General features: G+C 40.9%; 1 protein-coding gene across 1 annotated transcript; it reads left to right on the top strand.

Annotated features, from left to right (window-relative positions):
• The first annotated feature begins 384 nt into the window (after positions 1–384).
• RAD52 (RAD52 homolog, DNA repair protein) lies at positions 385–18090 on the top strand. The gene is made up of 12 exons (XM_050906326.1): positions 385–409; positions 7570–7658; positions 9128–9229; positions 9812–9905; positions 11590–11657; positions 11918–12036; positions 12122–12197; positions 15227–15423; positions 15627–15763; positions 16414–16494; positions 17035–17277; positions 17551–18090. Exons 2-12 carry the CDS (start codon positions 7572–7574, stop codon positions 17607–17609), a joined length of 1263 nt encoding a protein of 420 aa, XP_050762283.1. The 5' UTR covers positions 385–409; positions 7570–7571; the 3' UTR covers positions 17610–18090.
• The last annotated feature ends 140 nt before the right edge of the window (positions 18091–18230 follow it).

Consider the following 18230-nt stretch of genomic DNA (forward strand, 5'->3'; position numbering starts at 1 on the left):
TCGCGCGCGAGCTCCGCCGCTCCCTCCCGCGCCCCCGGCGCGAGACACGCAAGCCCCGCCCCTGCCGCGGCCGAAGCGCGACGCCCCGCAGCGCCCCGCCCCTTCCACGGCCGCGCGGCGCGGCGCCCCGCCCACAGCGCGCGCTCACGAGCCGGGTTTCCCTCTCCCTCCCGCCGGGGTCGGGCTGCTCCGGGCACCGCCCCGCCCCGCCTCCCCCTCCCCTCCCCGAGCGTGGGCGTGGCCCTCGGCAGCCCCGGCGCTGCGTCATCGCCTATCACGGCCGTAGGAAGTTTGACTCCTCTCCCTTGCCGTAGCGGCTGCTCCGAGCGCCCCACCCCTCTTTTCGCCTCCTCCCCAGGCGGGAACTGCGAACCGCCGCTGGAGGACGGAGGCGGCCCCCTCGGCCCAGGTACTGCGGCCGGCGGCCCACCGCCGCAGGGCCGGCTGGGCGGGAAACGCTCCTCTCCTTTCCCCTCCCCTGGTGGTGGCGGGGCCGCAGGCGGGAGCAGAGCCGGCCCCTCCCGCGGACCCACCCGGTGGGCGACGTGCGCGCCGGGGGCGGGCGCTTCCTCAGCGGCCCGCGCGCCGGGGGAAACCGTTGGCGGCGCCGGCCGAGGGGCAGCGTCTCCTGGGGTGGATCTCGTCGCGCCAGCCCGGGGCCGCTGCCCGCCTCTCCTCGGGTGCCCCGCTTCCGCGGCGGTGAGGCGGCAGGTCTCCTGCCATCACGTCCCCCAGCCTCCCGGCGGCGAGGCTCGAAGTCCCGCGGCCGCGGAGCTGCGGCGAGTCGGCGGTTGGAGCCCCGCCCGAACGAGCGCGAAGTGGCTGGGGCTACGGGAGGCAGCGCGACTCTGCTCGGGTAAAAAAAAAAAAACGCCTGTCGTAGCCTGTGGGGTTCCCGCAAAGGCAATGCCGAAGCTGGTACGCTCAGCCCCGCTGCTACCTAGGCACGCTTACCCTGGGCGAACTTCGGTTTCCCTGATAAACGCTTCTTCCTTAGAAGACTTCCAGCCTGCTGTAACAGCCCTGCCTTCATCCAGGCAGGTAGAGCAAATGACCTGCTCAGGAATCGTTCTAGTTCGATTTTTTTGTGATTTCAAGGTGTAAGTAGCCAAAACCAACATTGACTTCCTTAGCCGTTATTCCCAGGGGACGCTAAAGTGAGAGGTTATAATAAATTGGATAGATCTGTAAGACTACACAAGGAATGACAGTTATCAACATATAAATTATCACTATTTAAATTTATATTTTGTTGCAATAAATAGTCATTCGCACCTCTCACAATTACAATAGCTGACATACATTGAAGTTCCAATAACCTGAACTTCCTTTTCGACTGTAGAAGCACAGAACCCATTTTAAATTAATTTCTGAAGAATAAGATAGTGCAGGTAAGTGCATGCTATAATATACAAGCCCTTCTGTCAAGCCTAAAGTATCCCAAAAAAGGGATACTTTACATTGCTGTCTAAGAAAGCAGAAGGATGAAAACAGATATAGGCTTGCCCATGCCTGAAGTATTCTGTCAATTTCAAATGTAAATTATTTTCCATGTAAAAATAAACAGTGACAACCTGCAGCAAAACAGAAAAACAGAAAGCTTGAGAGCTTTCGATTTTTCTTGGTAACTTAGTTAGTGTGTCAGCTTAATATGGTCTTGCTGCCAGAAGTGTCATCTGTGCCTGGAATCACAGTGTTTTTTATGATCTGCAGTTTGACGGATCTCCCACAGCTCTTACAGAGTTCAGATGTTTTAGATTCCAGCCTGGATTAATTTCTTGTCTAGTAATTGTATTTGGCAAAACTATAGGCTTTCTACAGTTACAGTTGGATGGGCTGCTTTTCCCTTTAAGTCCCAAACCATTACTCTTGAGTTAAAAAGCCTGCTGTCTTTTTCTTCCAATGACTAAAGTGGCTTATATATAAATGATGTGGTTATAAATCAGCCTGCCAGGCTTTTAGAAAGAAGTACCCACATAAATAATTTATGATATTTGAGTAATATTTCTGCCAGGTCTGGTCTCCAGAACAAGCTCTTTTCTTTTACTCTGTCTTTATAAATGTGAAACTAGTTGTTCAAGAGTGGATTGTTCACTTTTTGGTTTTGTAACTGTGAGGTGTTACTGTTTCACACCTGGAAAAGAGCTTGTACACCAAACAAGTTGTTTCTCTTTTCCTGCAGTTCTACCCCTTGGTGCAATAAAACAGAGCACTTCTTGCTACAAACCTAGCTCATTGTTTGTTGTCACAGGGATTTTTTTAATAACATCATTGAAAGATTATTTGTGAAGGAGTACCTTTTAATCCCTTTAATGAAACATTTTCTATACAGAATTGTGGATTGATGCAAAGAAATGAAGTAATGCGAGAAATTAAGTAGGATTTATATTCTTAGAAAGCAAATGTATTTCAAATCTAGAATTGTTTGGAATGATCTGTTTCATAAGGTGCTATTGATGCATTTTTAACTAATGAAACTTTGTGGACCCTTTGTAAGGTAAAAGTGACAATGGGTGCTGAATTTTAAAACAGTGAACAAAATTGTGTAGGAGAGAAGTAATTCACACATAGCACTGCTATTAAGGATCATGTTTGGAGGAGTAACCAGCAAAATTCGAAAAATATGCAGTCTAAAACACAGCAACACACGCGTTAAACTAACCCATTTGGACCGGATTTGTAATTGCTGGGGAAGTAGGGTCCTAAAACAACTTCCAATAGATATATTGATGTTTGATGAGTTCGTGACAAGTGTATCAAGGCTGTTATGACATGAAACTCAGCATAATGAGTAAGGAGATGAGTTCCTCATCCTGTGTTCCAAAAATGCAGGAATTGACCAGATAGGCTTCGTTTCAGATGTTGGGTGAATTCAAACATTCATAAATAGAAACATTCCCCCACAAATGCACTATGTTATTCTGCTTGTATAAAGATAAGGAAGAAAGAGCTTTACACTATGTTCATTAAAATGTTAATCAGTAAAAAGTGTAACCAGAATTAGTGTTTTCTGCTTAGTGCAGGGAGGGTATCATCATCCTAGACATACCAAAAGTAAACATAGTACTGCCTGATAAATCTAAGGGTTAAATTATGCTTTTGGAGCCACATATATAGATTCCACTGAAATAAGTGGGACTGTTTGAAGGTATGTCAAATCTGACACGCTGTAACTGAGAAGAAATTGTTATAGTGGTGTTCGTATGCCTTGAAAGCCAATATATTTAAACTACTGCAGATAGCTCAAACTTTCTATATTATACCTTTTTATTCTCTTGCTACAGAATGTGGCCTGAGTCAATACCAATAAGATGCATCGATATGGTATTGGCAAGCATCAGAGGCCACCTTTAGTCTACAATACACATCCAGTCTCCTGACCTCCACATGCATTTCATTGTTTAACCTATAAAACACTGAATATCTTTTTCTTCTGTTGAAGTTAACAGAACATTACCTCACTTTTCTCAAGTCATCAGGGTTGTTTGCCTAGAGATATTATCAGAAGTCAAAACTGAAGAGTTATATTGTATGCAATTTTTCCACAGCACTTTCGTAATCTATTTTCCACTCTTTTTAAACTGTGGTATAGCACAGGCCTGTCTTGATTAGGAACATCTGCCCCGTCATACTTAAAAGATGTACACCTCAGCTCAGTGTTAGGTAAAGCAGCCTTTGCATAACAGGTTAATCAACTTACAAAATAGTTTGGAGTTCCCAGAGGAGAGAATACTCCACAGAAATATAAAACTCAAAGTTTTTTGTATGTTTTGTTAGAGCAATATGAACCTTAGATTAAATATGTATTATCTTTAGTGTTTGCTAAATCACTCGTTGCTACATGCATAGCTGTTTGCTCTTGGTGGGCTCAATGGAATTGCATTCATTGAAAGAATGTTAAAGACTACTGAGCAAACCAAAGCTTCACTGTGAAGGAAACTTACAATATAGAGAAGGATGAGGCTGAATGAAAAGCCCTCTAAAAGTTCACAGTCTATGTTAAAGTCCTATCTTAGATTGTGTGATGCTACAATTAATTTCTTGAAACAGCCATGTTCTAGCTGAGCATTTCCCAAGTTGTGGTATTTACACAATTCATGGTATGCATCTATTTTGAAGTGGTGCAAAACTGCCTGCTTCTACGTTACATGTGAAGAGAACTGGGAACTGATACTCCTAGCACAGGATTAAGGCACAGTGCATGGTTCAAAAACCTAGTTTGTCAAGACAGAGGGGAACTGATAGGGAAAGAGGTGATTTAGGACCAAAATCTCTTTTTGGGGTAATGGACAGTAGGGTAGAAGGTGTGTGAGGACGTGTTAATTTAGAAAATTAGAAGTTATGTGCATACTATCATGGAAAGTGAAGGTGTTGCTGCCGTAACCTACAGTAGTAGTTGTACTTGAACAGATTAAATTCAGGATTATCTATTCTAGAAGATTGGCTTGTTTCCTACATGAGAATTTGTGTACACACCCAGATTTTTCTCAGCAGCTGCTCAGTTCACTACCACCATAAAAATAAATACCTACTTCTAGAGTGCTGTTGAAAATTAGTATTTTGTATCCAGTTTCCCAAAACAGCCATTTTTCTGATTGTGTACCTAATATGTTCAAATTTTAAACTTTTGTGTTATTCACTTTTTTTAAAAAAAACAAGATCCAAATATGGTAGTAGTAAACGCTGTTAAGATTCTTTGCCTGTTCTAGTCTATCAAGGTAATGTTTTGGAGCACAGTGCAACACCTGTAGTCTTGTGTGTGTTTTTTCTCAGTGATAAGAAAACTGTCTGAGAACATTACCAGCTAAACTGAAAAGAATTCCCTGTAAATAATAAATAATGGTCACAATCACAGAGGTAATAAATTATAATTCCTAGATGTCTTTAAAGTGATGATAAACTGCTTTTATCATCCTGCATACAGAGCAAGTATATTTGAACTTTAATTTTTACTATTTTATGATCGTTTGAAAATACAGCTTTTTTAACATGGGTTTATGAGTCAGGCAGTCTCCTAGCACTATCCTGGCCCTGGAGGGTGTTTGAGGCTCTTTTGTACTCTAGTCAATAGCTTAATATCTACTTCAGTATTAATGTTTCATGCGAGTTAAAACGTTGTGGGGAGAGGGGGTGGTGAGGAATGGAAGTGCCTTGCCTTCCCTAGCTCCTGGCTCTGGTATTGAGGTAGATTTATAACTCCATTTGCAGAATTAACTTTTCTCTCTTCCGAACTCCTACTCTAATAATTTTGAAATTGAAGTTCTGTCACTTTGAAATGCTCCAACAATTGCTTTGAGACATAGGGCTTTGCTGTGCTGCACTTCACCGATTGAAAAAAACCACCACATTGCTGTAATAGAATGTTTGGTTTAAACAAGGCTCACAGCTGAAGCAAACTGTTCCTACAGGCAAAGCCTGAAACTAAACTGGCATCATTTGTCTCCTTCATGCAAGCTGTAGACTAATACATAATTTGAATACAAACCACTGACATGTTTTTAAACTGTTTATTGCAAAGAAGTATATTGCTAGTATTCTCTAGCAGCATCTGATCTGTTGGATTAAAACCATATGATGTGAAGCTGTTTTCAGCAGAATTCTGTGCTTCCTCATTCTCATTCAGAATCAATTCCCGTATGTTACTCAGAGCTTCATTAAAGGTGTATCTCTTTAGAGAATTTAGACTGATAATGGTGCACACCATATAAAAACTTAAAGGACTTAATACTGTTTTCAGTTAAAGCAATTTCGCTTCAAAATGCCACCCACCTACTATGCATAAAGATTTGTGGCAAACTGGTAATAGGGTTACGTAGGCAAATGCACACATTTTGTGCACTGTTTTTTCCGAAGGGCTTTATAATGATTAAGATCTGATTTAGGCTGCTTAGAGTAGGGGGGTGGGGGGGGGAAGTAGTCTTCTTCAAACTTTGATTCCCTCTGCCACTCCCCACACATACTATTTTTTTCTCTCTAATTGTCTCCCTCACACTGCAATGAACTCTTTGCTTAACAGGGGAAATAGCTTGCGTAAATCACAAGTGTTTCTCCTGGTAATATTAATTTCTGTTTGTTCTCTTCCAAAACCAAATGTATTTACCACAAATTGCAGCTAACTTTTGATTGAAAGCCATTCAAATGTATAAACACTGTACAATTATACAACTTCTGGACTGAAGATTAATAATTATAGCCAACCAAAATTAAGGAGAATTTTAGCTACACCTGGCGTAATTACCAGTGCTCATACTTGCCAAGGAAACAACTAGTATCCTTTTTCTGAAAATTGTTTGCCACATTCTCATTAAACTTTGGCTTCCTTGTTTAGAGACTAGAAAAACAACTTGTTTTAAAAAGTGCTGAACCTGGAGTACCTTAGCAAAGCATAATACCAGCCAGGTTCCGACTGACTGTCAGACAATGCTATCTACTGAGGATTTTAGACTTTCTCAAACTTTTGACGTCTCCAGCTGTCTTGTATGTATATTGATTTGTCTTATATTTGTATTGCATACAAAATTCTTAGTGATAGACTACCAGTTTGACTCAGCATTTGTGCAAATACAATAAAAGATTGTCTCTATGGCTTATACAGAAGTGCTGCTGCAGCTCCCTTGCATGCTTGTTGTATAAGCTCTCAGCAAAACCACTTCTCCAGCAGCAGGGTGGAGTGGTAATGCGGTACTGGGTAGTTGTTGGACACTGGCTTGGAAAAGGGTGCCATCTACTGAATTATCGGTACAACTTAAAATTCTTACAGGTTCTGTATGTTTTTCAACTCTGCATAGTTTATATGATACCATCATAACACAAGACAGTATGATTACAGTCAAAACAATAATCTAAAATAAAGACTGACAAGTCAGGGTATAGACAAGTAAAATTTTAGAAAGTTGCCTCTGCTTTTTATCAGAGTCTAAGTGTTAATGGATATTGAAAGTGATCTAGGAAGACAGTGCTGAAGAATCTGAATGAGGGAATTATTTTGGTTTTCCTTACCTAGAGTGGTACAATGCATTCACATTTACCTAAAAGGGGAAAAGAAAAAAAAAAAGATATCACATTTGTTACCAGTGCAATATTTAGAATAAGGACTGGAGACATGATTCATTTTCTGTTCTAGTCTCCGATCTTATGCAGGATCCAGATGCTGTTGAATTTATTTATTTTTTTACTAGCAAGAATAATTTCTTTGTTCTTTAAATAAAATAATTGTTTCACTGTTGTCATATAATTTAATTTAGGCTCACCCTTACTGGTTTTATGGGTGGAAGACCAGAACAGTGCCTCTTCTTCTAGGATGAAACTAGCCATTTCTGCCTACATAGTATAACATATTTAAGAAGAAAAGTTTTGACTGTTCTGAAACAACATCAGAAAACAAATTTCCAACTGGGGCTGCAGCAGTTCCATGGAGTGAGAAGTATATTATCACTGTAATGTCCAACACATCTATTACAGAATATTGTTATGCTCACTGGGCAGTGGACTTCAACAGCTTTTTGGCATGTCTTCATACAGACTGTTAATTCTGTTATCTTCAATGTTTACATTTTCTCTTGTCTTTAGGGATGCCTGAAAGTCAAGGGAAAGACAGTGAAAGCTACACCAGCAGCAATAGTTCCAGCACTAGCAATTCGGTTGCTTGCTTCGGACAGGTCAGTTCCTTTTGCCTGACAGGGAAATAGAAGTTTTATGCTTGCGCTTCTGGAAATCTGCTCTGCATATTTACTCATTTTAAAGTTGGATACAATAAGGCCGGAGTCATATCCATTACCCTAGCTATGCTATACCTAATTGTACATTACATTTTCCCCCATGATAGCCTTGGCATGCCTCGAGTTATAATAAATTGCTCTGGATTCTTCACAAAAGGTTTTTAATTTTGTTCCTTCAAAATGGGGCTCATTTTATTCTCTCTTAATCCCAGATAGCCTGGATCATGCCTACACACATCCTCAGTACTGGTTCAGAAAAGTCAACTACTTTCAGCTATTAAAAAATAATTTAAAAAAAAATTAAAATAATTTGGAAAAAAGAAAATGGTATCTGGACTGAACAGACCTTTTAGTGGTGAATTTTCTTCTCCATGATAGGAATTTATACGTAGTTCCTGAATATGGCATAGGCATGTGCACTCTCCCTTTTTCCTTATGCCTTTTGGTTACAAGCTTGCATTCTAGCGTCAGAAAAAGACAAAGTTATTTGTCTTTATATGTCTTTAAGTTTAAATAGAACCAAATACAAATTCGAGAGGTTTGGCAGGCGCTGGAACTAATATGGCACGCACTCTGTTGAATTCTGTGTTCTGCTGAATGATAGGGCAGCCAATGCATGCATACACAATACTTATGATTTAGGTGGTGAAATCTCTGTTCTGTCCCACATCAAAGCATAGCAACACAAGATTTTTAGTGCTTCAATTCTTAAACATGCATTTAGGCTTCTCTAACCTTTACAGATTGTAAATTGTATTTCTACTAAGACAAGGAGCAAAAGTTACAACACTTTAGGCTTCCGGTGATGCTGGTGTTATCTAATGATACCAGTGATGTTGGAGTTTTCCAAAGGACCTCCCCTGCGTGAGGGGAATTTGCTGAACGCTCCCTCAAGAAATTCCTATTTTGACTGCTTGCCTGAGCTGCTGTCCTCCCTGCCCTGATGGCATATGGTGGTAGAGTAAGGTTAAACTTTGGTTTTGTTGGAGTTTTTAAATACACTTTTCTTGTTGGTCACAGAGATATTATGTTTTATTTTTGGGAGGTAAAATATAAGCTTATGTGTGTGTTCCTGGCAACCTTGACTAGGATTATGACTGCGTTAAGATTTCAATAGGATAGTAATAGGCCTGGCTCATCTCAGTTTTTCTAATGTAAGTGATGGTTATGAGAAATAAAAAATAATTGCTACAGCTCAAGAATTAATGCTTGTATACATATACTTCAAGAGTAAGAGAAAAAACAATAGAATGCACAAATGTAATGCACACACACCCCCTGAGGTCTTTCCTTGTCTGTTACAACCTGATTCTAAAATTGGATCATACACCTGTTGGAAGGACTGTATGTAGAAAAATGGGATAAAATAGGGGGAGTGAGAAGATTTGTCTTACCTTGTTTTTGTCAAGTATCAATACACAGCAAGTGAATATCAAGCTATTCAGCATGCTCTTCGTCAGAGACTGGGTCCAGAATATATCAGCAGTCGGCAAGCTGGAGGAGGACAAAAGGTATGAACAAACATGCATAGATGTTTCAACTCACCGTTTTTTCCAGGAAAACTAGGGTAAAAAAAGTTACAATAATCCTTATTTTTTTTGAAGTTAGTTTTCCACTAGTAGTTTAATACGCAGATACAAAAGCAAAGTCAGCATAGCATAAATTCTGGCTTTTACTTAGCCACAGGTTCCTTTTACACTTTAAAAAAAGACGTAGCTTTTCGGTGCTTCATCCTTTACAAGGGAATATTTATCTACTTGTGGAACATTGAGATGTTTTTCTTATTTTTCCCCAGAACTGGAATATATGAAGCATTATATAACATTGGCTGCATTTTACCCTCTTTAGTGCCTGCTAGCTCTGCCTTCTGTTGATTAAGTCGTATTTGTTGCCATATTAACCCCCCATCACAGTTGCTGGGAGAGGGCGAACCTAAAGCTGCACCATCATCCTTTTATTCACGTTATCTGAACTTTGAACTTAGCTGGGTTTCCTCAGTGCAAGATGATGTGTTTAAAATAAAGCATGTATAGATATGTGCACATGTGTATGTATTTATATATATATTTATGTATATATGCTTTTCTTTTCAGGTCTGTTACATTGAGGGTCACAAGGTAATCAGTCTGGCCAATGAGATGTTTGGCTTCAATGGCTGGGCTCATTCAGTCACTCAGCAGAATGTTGGTAAGTATCTCTTGAGGGTAAAGAAGTCTTTCCTCTTGTTTCACTGTGAGGCCCTGAAGGAAAAGTCTCTCAGATAAGGACTAGAGTGTCTATCCTAGAACTTGATCACTTCAAAGAACCTGGGGAGAGGCATGTGGAATTTCCAGGTGTCTTAGCAGTTGGTAAGAATGAGAGAAATTGAATAATAATGGAGCTTCTGTTTTCTTTTTAGATATTGCACTGGAATATGTCACAGTCATTATTCTAGGTGTGTTTATTCTTGAGCTATTCTAATCAAGTTTTCTGATCTCTATGGGAACACTCAGTCAAGAGTAATTACAATTAAAACTATTTAACACCCAGCAGCCCTAAGCCAACTTTCATACTCACCTGTAATTTTTATATTCTAACAAGTTCATATTCTCAGTTAATATTCCCCTAATCTTTAGGGACCCATCATTTTCTGCAGATTCCTCTTCTAGCCAGTACCTGGTTCTGAGATTTTTACAGCTTTGGAAAAATTCTTCTTCTAGAAAATGATATTCAGGTGATCTTAAAGCTTAAGCTTCTTCCATCTCAATAGCTGAAATAATTCCTACCAGAGGAGTATTGTCCTTGTTTGCAGATCCGCTATGCTTAGACTGAAGACTGGTTGTTGAAGTAGCTCAACAAAGCTGCTTAAATGTACCTCCTTCCTTCCCCCTCGCCTTCAGAAATCTTTTCTTACCTCAGGCTGGTAGATTCTAGACATAAAACAAGTTACTTCATGGCTTTCAATCTATTCTGTACCACTTTTTTTTCCCCCTTTTCAATCAAGAAAGGACTGACATCCTTCAAACTTCTGTCTTTTTCAAATAATGCCATAACAAGTCATTCCTTAGAAATTCAGAGACAGAGGATTCTGTTATGTTTGGTTTTAAATTCCTGGGTAGAAAAAGGGCTTGCACCTCCAGCAGGTTTACAAAACAATTAAACAAATAGACTAGATAGGTACAGAAGAACTTTTGGACCCTAGAGTACAGTTACTTGCACTTCAAAGCATTTCATTTCAGACATGTGTCATGTTTCTATCGGACTTGCAAGACTGCTAACTAGAGCGCCCTATGTATATTATATAGCATTGCTTTTGTTGTAAAATAAGGTAGATTAGAGATTCTGGATTGACAGTTGTATTGCAACCTGTTAAGCTCTTCAGGCAGTCTGTCCTGGATAAAACCTTGTGCAAAATTTCACAAACTGGAGACTTCTAGTATGTAATAGGAAAGAAATTACTTTTATAGACAACAGTTTCTTTTCCATTGCTGTTTTTATAAATTGATACTTTAAATCTTTCCTTCCAGCTGAAAAAATTGTTATGCTTTGAACATTTAGGATAGGTAGCTGAATGAGAAGTAACAACTCTTCCTTCTTTCACATGTTTAAGTTTATACATGTAGTAGCAGAGTGTGACTCTTTGGCAGGTCTCACCACTAATAACCAGAAAGTATCATGTAACATGCCCAGAGCATATATGCAAGTCAGCATTCTCAAACTACAGTTAATATTTTGTAAGTCATGCTCCATTTTATAGAAAATGATACAGTATCTTGGGCACATTCAGCCAGTATGGTACAGGTTTATGAATGTCTTCAAAGGACAAAATAAGATCTAAATGTGGATCAGAAGTCTTTTGTATTATTTAGGATGTTCCTTTTCCCTCCCCCAGACTTTGTTGACCTCAACAACGGCAGGTTCTATGTGGGGGTCTGTGCATTTGTGAAAGTTCAGCTTAAGGTAAGTGGATTTTTTTGTTTGCTCTGTCTATAGTTGAGCAGTTGCCTAGAGCTGTGAATGAAAGGTCCTGCGTAGGTCAGGCTGTGGTTCTCGAGTACTGTACTACACCAGAGAACCTAGGGGTGTCCAAAACATTGACCTTGCTATAGAACAACCAGCTAGGAGCAAGTAATCAGGCTTAGAAAACCACAGCATCTAACATGAAGTGCTGTGTGTGCAGAAATTCCCTTATACTTAGTATTTTTAACATTTTACTGCAGGATGGGTCATACCATGAAGATGTGGGGTATGGAGTCAGTGAAGGCCTAAAGTCTAAGGCCTTGTCCCTAGAAAAGGCAAGAAAGGAGGCAGTAACAGATGGACTGAAGAGGGCACTCAAGTAAGTAAAGATCAGTACTTGTACATTTTCAGAAATTAAGTGAGAAGTGTTATTTTCAGTCACAGTGAGCTCTCTTATTTCTCAGGTGCTTTGGGAATGCTCTTGGGAACTGCATCCTAGACAAAGACTACCTACGAGCCGTGAATAAGCTTCCACGTCAGGTGCAGTACATGGGCCGTTAGAGCAGGGACTGCTAGGTGTCTGCTGCTCCTGGTCCTTCATATTGAAAAGAATGTAAATAATGATATCAATGCATCTCATCCCTGAATGTTTCCAGCTATGAGACCAATAGCCTTTGCCTGCTAATTTGATTGTGTGAACTGTTTGTTACAGTTTTTCCCCAACCTTTTACCACAACTACTCTAAATTTTGACTATTTGCACTAGGCAAGGTTACTATGGTGAAGAAACAGTAGCCTACTCGAGATCTCATGTGTCATTTATGGCCACGTTGTCTAAGTCTCTCTGTCCAGTGCCAGTAATGCGTACATCTGTGTTCATAGCAGGTTAAATGTTACCACAGGAAGCAGTAAACTGTTTATACTAGCTCGTTCTAGGTGCCGTTTTCTCCATGTGCTCCAGTTCTTAGGACTGTTTAAGCTTTGTCAGTTGTAGCAACTCAGTTCATCACTCTCATCTAGCCACTTCTGCTTTTAAATGTGTATCAGCAATGATACCAGTGTCAAGTCATATATTCATCACATATGTGAAATGGAAGTCCTTGGGAGAATAGAGTCTGTCAAGGCTGCGTGCATGTTCTTTACTGTATGCTTGTGCCCTGTATAAGGCAAAAGGCAGAACAGATCTCTCCGTTTGTTCTCATTGTCAGTGGTAGCACAATCGAGTTTACTGTTATGAATTTTAAAAATCAAACCTACTTGTCATATTCCTCTCATTACCAGACTTTTTCAGGAATAAAAAAAAAGGATGGGAAATAACTGCATACAGTGACACAATTGCCAGTTGCTGTAATAGGTCATAAAACCAGAGGCTGCGGGTAGGGCAGAAGAATAGCCAGACAGTACATCTATTATCTGTGTAACCTACTCTAAAGTAGGTACAGCTCCTCTGTGCATTCCTGCAAAATCAGAACTATTTCATTTAGTCCTGAAGTCTCTCAAGCTGACAGCCTACACGTCAGCCAGTCGGCAGCAAGAAAAAGGAACATTCTTTAGACTTTAGGGAGCTCTGGCAGAAAATAGGAAGTTTTTCCATGAGAAAGCCTTCCTCCTTCAAATAAAGTTTTTAATATGCATAGCCTAAGATGATATCCTAGAAACAATACTAGGTGGGTCACATACCAAAGCTGCTTGTTGTAATGGGAACTTTCACTTAATTTTAAGCAAAATCCATACAGTAGCAATGTCAATATATGCATTGATAGTTGCTTTGTCCTTTTACTAACTGGTATTCAAACTCTGCTAGGTCCTAATGCACATCACAGCTAGGCAGAAAATAATACACTCAGCATGGTCCTTGTAACAGAATTTATAGTGTGCCTGTATTTCACCCTTCTGTGTTCATTGTTCTTGTTAAAACCATTAACAAGTAATTATTCTGTAACAGTGTTTTTGTACTGAGATCTCAAGCAAAGGTAGTTTCTAAGGGTGGTTTCAACTTTCAGTTAACCAAATTGGATCCTTCCCAAAAGAACACTGCAAAAGGCTAGATGTGTCTATGATACAAAGGGTGAACCAAACCATTTAGACTGGACCCACAACAACTTTTAGCTGTTGCCAGTCACTTCAATGTTTTACCACAGAACAGCAAAACAGGTAGCACTATTTTGTTTTGCTACATGAGGAGTGTACAAATGGCCCTGCAAATGTCCTCTGCTTGACTTCAAAATGTGTTGGTACCTGAATTATGAGAGCAGGATGTACTAGACCTGGATGCTGGAGGATGAGGAATAACATTAGGAAGATCTACACTCCAATTTATTTGTTTTAAATACCTGATACGATACTACTGGCAAACTGCAGCTCTTGAATGTATGAAGAATTAGTACGTGCAACTGATGTGTACTTGAACACTTATTTTCCTTGCCATAACCATGGTTCTTGTCCTTCCTGAACAATAAGAAGCCACATTACATCTTGTTTTGCTTTTCAGACTCCTTACCTTGTTAGGTTTCAGTTTGCAAGGGAAGAGGTGCAGTTACTTTACCCTCTGTGAAGCACTAGGTCAAACAGAGAACCTTCTGAGGTAACCAACACCATGCAGAAATGCCTTGTGGCAGTCTTTGGCCAGAGAGAGACAAGAAATCGTGATGTACATCTTCATCAGTGACAACCCTACTTTAACCCTGTTCTTTCAGAGCTATCACAATTTAGAAGTATGCTGTGACATAACACAGCAGTCTTCGTAGTGTTAAAGCTGTCCTGGCTGTTACCGAGGTTGCACCTCATTAATCTTGTTAGCTCCTGATGTGTACCAGTTGGGGGCAGCAGGCTTCTAGGTGGTAACCTACCTTGCTGATTGATTGAGGGAAAAGTAAGCCTTTTAGAACTGCTGATTCATGGAGTTTCATAGTAAAGTTGCCTTCATCGTACTAGGATTTACCAAATGCTGCTAGTCAGCCTAGAGCTGTGAGGCAGTTCTGTCTAGCTAACTTAGCCTGTAGGAGCAGATTCAAAGTGACACCTCTCCAAGTAAAGTTGGCACGCATCTCTGCTTTGCCAGGTTCATTGTCTATTAGCAGCATTGCCACAAATTTGTAAAATCACAGAGCCAAACCATCCCTTCTTTATTAAAAAGACAATTGTGTACCTTCCTCAGTGACCTCACGATCGCAGACCTGAGTAAAGGTCCGCCATGTGCTTTAATACAAGTGTGAAAATGGAAACGGCAAAACTAACAGACTCGGCAACAGACTTGGGTCTGAGCAGCTATAGAATTCTGCATCAATCACCCGCGCCTGTTCTTGTGTGCAGAGCGCACAGTATGGGGAGACATGGGCTATCAGCCCTGAAGCACTGAACTATTAAACTAACACAAAGTCGTATAGATTCAATGATGAACTAACTGAACGACTTTGTACTGAAAATGCATTTCAGTTTCCTAACTTACCATTCCACTTAGAGAAAACAAACTGGATTTTTTCAACAGTACTGTATAGAAAAAGCCTGTGCATATTTCATTAAGTTGATGAAGGAAATTTCTGAATATGTTTTCTTTTTTTCCTTTACCAGATACCCTCTGAGTTAGATTTGGTCAAAGCTAAAAGACAGGACTATGAGCCTGAAATAGAGAAAGCAAGATACAATAGCTGTTTGGAAAGGCAGAACGCGGGAGGGAGACAACATTGTGAGATGGCATCTAATTGTAAGCCTGGTCAGACAGAGGCTGCTGTAGTGACAGTAGATCAGAAACAGCCAAACAGTTCCAGGTGAGACTGCTGTTATACATTTATAAGCTATATTAGAAGTTACTGTACCTTTTAAAACACATGGACATCCCGATTTGGAAGATGCCATAAAATGCTAGTTTTGTGGATTTTCCTTGCTGTTATTTCTTTATGCTTTTTTTTCTTCATAAAATGTAATTGCCGAAATCTTGTTTAACTTTGTGCTTACTTGGGGGGAGGGGCAGAAATACAGACTCCTTCGCTATTGAGTGTGATGCCACTTACCAGCGGAAATTGCGACAAAAGCAGTTACAGCAACAGTTCCGGGAACAGATGGAGAAAAAGCATCAGGTTCCAATAGTTACTCCTAGCAGCAAACAGGGTAAGACTTGGCATTAAAACCTGACAGTTTTAATGATAGCTACTGGCAGGCATGTGTTACCCTCAATACAGGAGCCTGACCAGTTTAATTTGCTTTTGTACTGTACTATCAACACACCTTTGAGGCCAAAGGAAGGAAGATTATCATACTTTTTCCCCCACTGTGTTCTTAAAGTGGCAGGAATGTCAGCTTTAAAACAGCATCATTAAAACTGCAACTTTCCAACCACCCTAAAGCTTCATGCAGCACAGCGGCTGTTGTCAGTACCATTAACGTGCTGCACCCAAGCTGAGGCTTGCAGCGCTTCACTGAGATGGTTGCAGGCAAATAGACATTGCATTAGCTACTCATATGTTGCTCTTTACTCATGGGGAAGTCTGGACAGCTGTGTGGCGAGCAGGAACTTGGGGACTGGGTAAACAGGCTAAAAACCATTTTAAAGCAGTGCAGTTGCTCTTGTCAGCCGTCATCAGGTACAGAATCTTACCATTCCACATACTGCTACCAAAACATAACCAGCTCTAGGAAAAAAAGAGGGTACCTGGTGGTAGCTGCTGCTTATTATTTCAGACTCGTGCTCTGTTAAGAAGGAGCAAAAGGGTTCTTCTGTATTTCTAATATTAATCTCTTCTTGTGTTACCTCTGTCCAGCAACATCCGATCCTCCTGTAAAGCACAGCACTCCAGCAGCAGTACAACAGGAGCTAGCAATAGAAGAGGAGTTCTTTGCAGGTCAGCCAAAAAGCGATGAGTAATAGAGTGTTAAATCATTAGCATTTAAACCAACTCCTCAGAGTACAGTGTAAAGGTAAAAGTTCTGAAGAGGTTGCAATAATGGAAGTGTGAGTATGAGTCTGATCTTAACAATACAAACTTTGCTTGAGTGGCAGGGAAATTATGTCCATCACTATGAGAGGTTTCACACCTATGCTTTTCAGTAGAGTTGTTATACCTATTCGGTAAATCCTTTTCCTGAAGTGATATTGCACAGAAACAGAACATTTGGCGGGGGTAAGGGGGGGACATCTTTTCTTAACATAACCATGACTATTTGGGTCACACTTACATCATGGTGCCTGGACATTGCGTAAGTCCAGAGCACAAGGGGTAGTACCGTTTCCCTGCTGTTCACTGACATAAAAGATACTTTACAGTTTCACTTTTACAGTGGCCACCACTTGTAGGAAAAGAGTGGGCTGGTCCTGGAGTTACTGTCATTCCTGTAGTACAATACTGTCATCTTTGGTTTGATCATCTTTTCATCTATCCTAGATGATCCTGAACTTTGGGACATTTCCTTGGAGACCATTGATCTTAAGATAATGGGTCACAAAATGGCAGACCCATCAGCTGGACAGCGGACACCTGAAACACCTCGTGGATGTCATCAAATGACTACTCGTAACCGGACACCTCACAGAATGAATTACCACAAAGCTTCTGCTAGACTTGCACAGTTGCAGCCATCTGGTACAACCATGAGCAACAGCAGCTGTGCCAAGCAGCATATCCCAGGTACGTGCTACAAAGAAATGACTGAGTTCTGTCTTAACAATGGCTCTTGGCTTTGAAAGCAGCGCTGTTAGATTAGTAAATTGGAGTGGGAGAAACATTCCTCTTTTCTTGGACCTGGCTGCAGATGCTGGGATAGTGGGCTAGGAGAACTATCTGGTTTTTCCATCCAACTGTCCTATCAAGGAAGAGCTAGAAAAAGAATTGAGGAGCACTTTTAGAAGCAGAAGAAAGCTTTAAGAAACTTCCATTTCTCACTATCTCCCTGTTTGGCAGAGTGCAGCCCCCACAGGAGAAGTCAAAGCTTGAAGAAAAGGAGGCTAGAACCTACCTAAGACACCTGGTGGTATCATTACCTCCATGTTGGATTACATCAGAAGACTGCAGTTGGCTGTTCAGATTATGTGAGGAAGTCTAATGCATTCATGGATTTTCCTTTATATTATGATGAAGCAACACAGAAGAGTTTAATACAGCCAGCAAGAATTTAATGTACTTCTACGTTATTACATGTTTCAGACGCCTTTTTCTATAAACAAGCAATCATTTGTGCTTCTGCAGCAGTAGACTTGTGGCTGTCTTACAAGCTGACGTTACACGGAATTTGCCTGAAATGGTAACAGAATTAATCTTCAAAATGAGATGCAATTCATAGCTTCTTTCTCCCTCAGTGTTGCATTTCAGCATAGAGAAAAGAGATTTTCAGTAAAACGGGGAGAGGGTGGGTTATGGTCAGATGACAAAGCCTACAAAGCTGTGGTCGCCCATTCGGTGAGGCCGAGGGTGCGAAGCTGCAGCGGTGTCTGCCTCCGATGTGCAGCCCAGCTGTTTGCCCTGTGGCTGCACAAACAGGGTCAGAGCTCGTTGCTGCTCCTCAGCTTGTTCCTCAGCCGTATCGGATCCCTGTGCAGCAGCAGCACATTCAGCTGTGCCTGCGCAACAGGGCAGCACAAGGG

Source organism: Gymnogyps californianus, chromosome 1, assembly GCF_018139145.2.
Source record: "Gymnogyps californianus isolate 813 chromosome 1, ASM1813914v2, whole genome shotgun sequence".
NCBI lineage: Eukaryota > Metazoa > Chordata > Aves > Accipitriformes > Cathartidae > Gymnogyps > Gymnogyps californianus.